Source organism: Eimeria mitis, genomic scaffold (genome assembly GCF_000499745.2).
Source record: "Eimeria mitis Houghton genomic scaffold, Emh_scaff6918, whole genome shotgun sequence".
Lineage (NCBI taxonomy): Eukaryota > Apicomplexa > Conoidasida > Eucoccidiorida > Eimeriidae > Eimeria > Eimeria mitis.
Genome location: NW_024015870.1, coordinates 157 through 2589, shown reverse-complemented (window position 1 = coordinate 2589; position 2433 = coordinate 157). Strand labels below are relative to the sequence as shown.

The 2433-nt window shown below is 52.7% G+C and overlaps 1 protein-coding gene across 1 annotated transcript; it reads left to right on the top strand.

Annotated features, from left to right (window-relative positions):
* Positions 1-709: 709 nt before the first annotated feature.
* Positions 710-1831, top strand: EMH_0089710 (nuclear cap-binding protein, putative; the record flags this gene model as incomplete). The annotated part of the gene is made up of 3 exons (XM_038022972.1): positions 710-865; positions 1056-1269; positions 1479-1831. 3 exons carry the CDS (start codon positions 710-712, stop codon positions 1829-1831), a joined length of 723 nt encoding a protein of 240 aa, XP_037878826.1.
* Positions 1832-2433: the final 602 nt, after the last annotated feature.

Below are 2433 nucleotides of genomic sequence, written 5' to 3'. Positions count from 1 at the left end.
CAAATGCACCGATAGCCAGTGCAGATGATCCAAGGTAACCCATTTCTTCTCGGTTTCCACTACTGTCTGTTCTCGATACAGATCTGTTGCTGCTGACGCAGCAAGGAACCCCGCTCAAAGGGAACCGGTAGAGAATTAATTAAAAAAAATACTGAAAGGAAAACGAAGAAGGACGCTTCTAGGGTCTAGGAAAAGAGGTTTCGTTGCAATGGCTAATGTGTGCACGCGATGCTGGGAAACTGAACGGCGAAACTTTTCCCTCAAACTCCAAAAAAACAAACCTTTTTCTCCATATATATATAAATGAGTCACTTTCTGTTAATTGAGGGGTTTTCATCAACAAGACGCCCAAACTATCCGCCTCTCCATCCCACTTGCCGCCGAAGGCGGGCAAAACCGTTCGCGTGAATATGACGAATTTCCTCAGTTTCTCCCGTTTGTTCGAAGAAATAAATGTTGAAATATATATTTCTAAGGAGCGAGACGAGCGACTGTGCCTCTTTCTACGGGTTTTGTTGCTGTGTGACTACCAGCGATGCATGCAGGGCTGCGGCAGACCCGTTTCTGCAATATCCGGTTTCCTTCCCTTTCCTCGATATCAGCTGAATTGTTTTTGTAAAATAAAGTAAAAGAGGAAAATTCCTTTGAAACGCGGAGCTAAGAAGAGCTTAAAATTCAACTTTTACGGCCGGATCGGCCGCAACCCAGAATGGCCGAGTTGTATGAGGGCCTCGAGAAGGTGCCCACCTACTACGACAGGCGGACGTGTACATCTCTGGAGGACTGGCAGGAGGCCGTGCGGACTTCTCGCACAGTCTATGTCGGCAATTTGAATTACTTCACTACAGAGGAAGAGTTGTATGAGGTCAGCAGAACGCCGCCAGTCGCAGTACCGTGCTCTACGTGCAGCTTACGTACAGCTTGGGCATGTTACCTAGGTGAAAGCTAGATAAATTCTATCACTTGAAACGGCTTCCTGCATCCTTTTTCATCTCTGCGCCTTTCCCCGCCTCTCTGACTTTGGTTGTGTTGTGTCTGTTCTGGTGTATGTACAGCTCGTCAGCCATGCGGGTTCTGTTGACCGAATTGTGATGGGCCTCAATAGGCTCACCAGGGCACCGTGCGGCTTCGCCTTCGTCATATTTCGTTCTCCCAAAGAGGCCAAAGTGGCTGTGCAGATTCTCTCGGGGGCTCAGTGCGACGGCCGTGTCATTCGCGTTGACCCCGACAGCGGCAGAGATGTAGACGGAGACAGAAAATACGGAAGAGGTGAGAGAAGCAGCACGGAACGCAGCAAGGAGCCGCAGCAAGAACAGCAGCAGACAGCTGCAGCAAGCAGAGGCAGCTGGCAGCTGCAGCAAATGCAGCAGCAGTCGGTTGCAGGAGACGCACCGAAACGTTTCAGTTTCATTCCGGCATACGCTGTCGATACACCGCATCCGAGCCTGCTCTCTGTCTGTTTTCTGCTTTCTCTCCAGGCACCACAGGCCGTCAGTGGAGAGATGAATGGCGCGACTTCTATGACCCCGGCAGAGGGGGGCAGGGGGGTGAGCTAGGCAAGCGGGCGAGAGAAGAGATGGAGGCTTGTCTGATGGCTTCGGCGATGCCCCCAGCAGACCCTCGTGCCTACCCCCGCAACGTTCGTCACAGGGGGTGGGTACCAGGGGGGCCCCCGGGGCCCCCACCTCCAGTACCCTTCGGGCCCCCAGGGGGGCCCAGAAGGGGGCCTGACGCATACTTTGGGGGGCCCCCCCCAATAGACGACAGACGGTATACACACGAAAACCCGTTTGCATATAACCGCAAATACGGCCGCGGTCGACGCAGTTGACTGCTGCTGAGGTGTATGTACACCGCAGAGTGTGGGATACACAAAGAGAGCGGAGAGAGGGTCACTCGCTCTTTATAATATTTATTATTTGGGAGTGCAGCAGCAGCTACTCGAGACCTGCTGCTGCTGCTGCTGTTGCTGCTGCATACACGCCCCAAATGTATTGCTGTATTTTGTGGGGCTAATGGAGTTATCTGCCTCAACTATACTCACTACAACGTTAACACTCAAACTGCTCTCCTGGCGCTGCAGCAGCAGCAGCAGCTGCTGCTGCTGCAGCAGCTGCTGCTGCAGCAGCTACTGCAGCGGACGCCGCTGGACTCCTTTTTGTTTTTCTCTGTACATCTAATGACTGAATCTGTTGCTACTGTTGCTGCTGCTACTGCTGCTACTGCTGCTGCTGCTACTGCTGCTGCTGCTACTGTTGCTGCTGCTACTGCTGCTACTGCTGCTGCTGCTACTGCTGCTGCTGCTACTGCTGCTGCTGCTACTGCTGCTGCTGTACATCTATGCTTAAAGGGGCATTCACAGAGTTACCGTGGCCCAGTGCAATTCAGGTGTACAGACAGCTCGTCTGTGTTGAGGCTGCTGCATCAGAAATA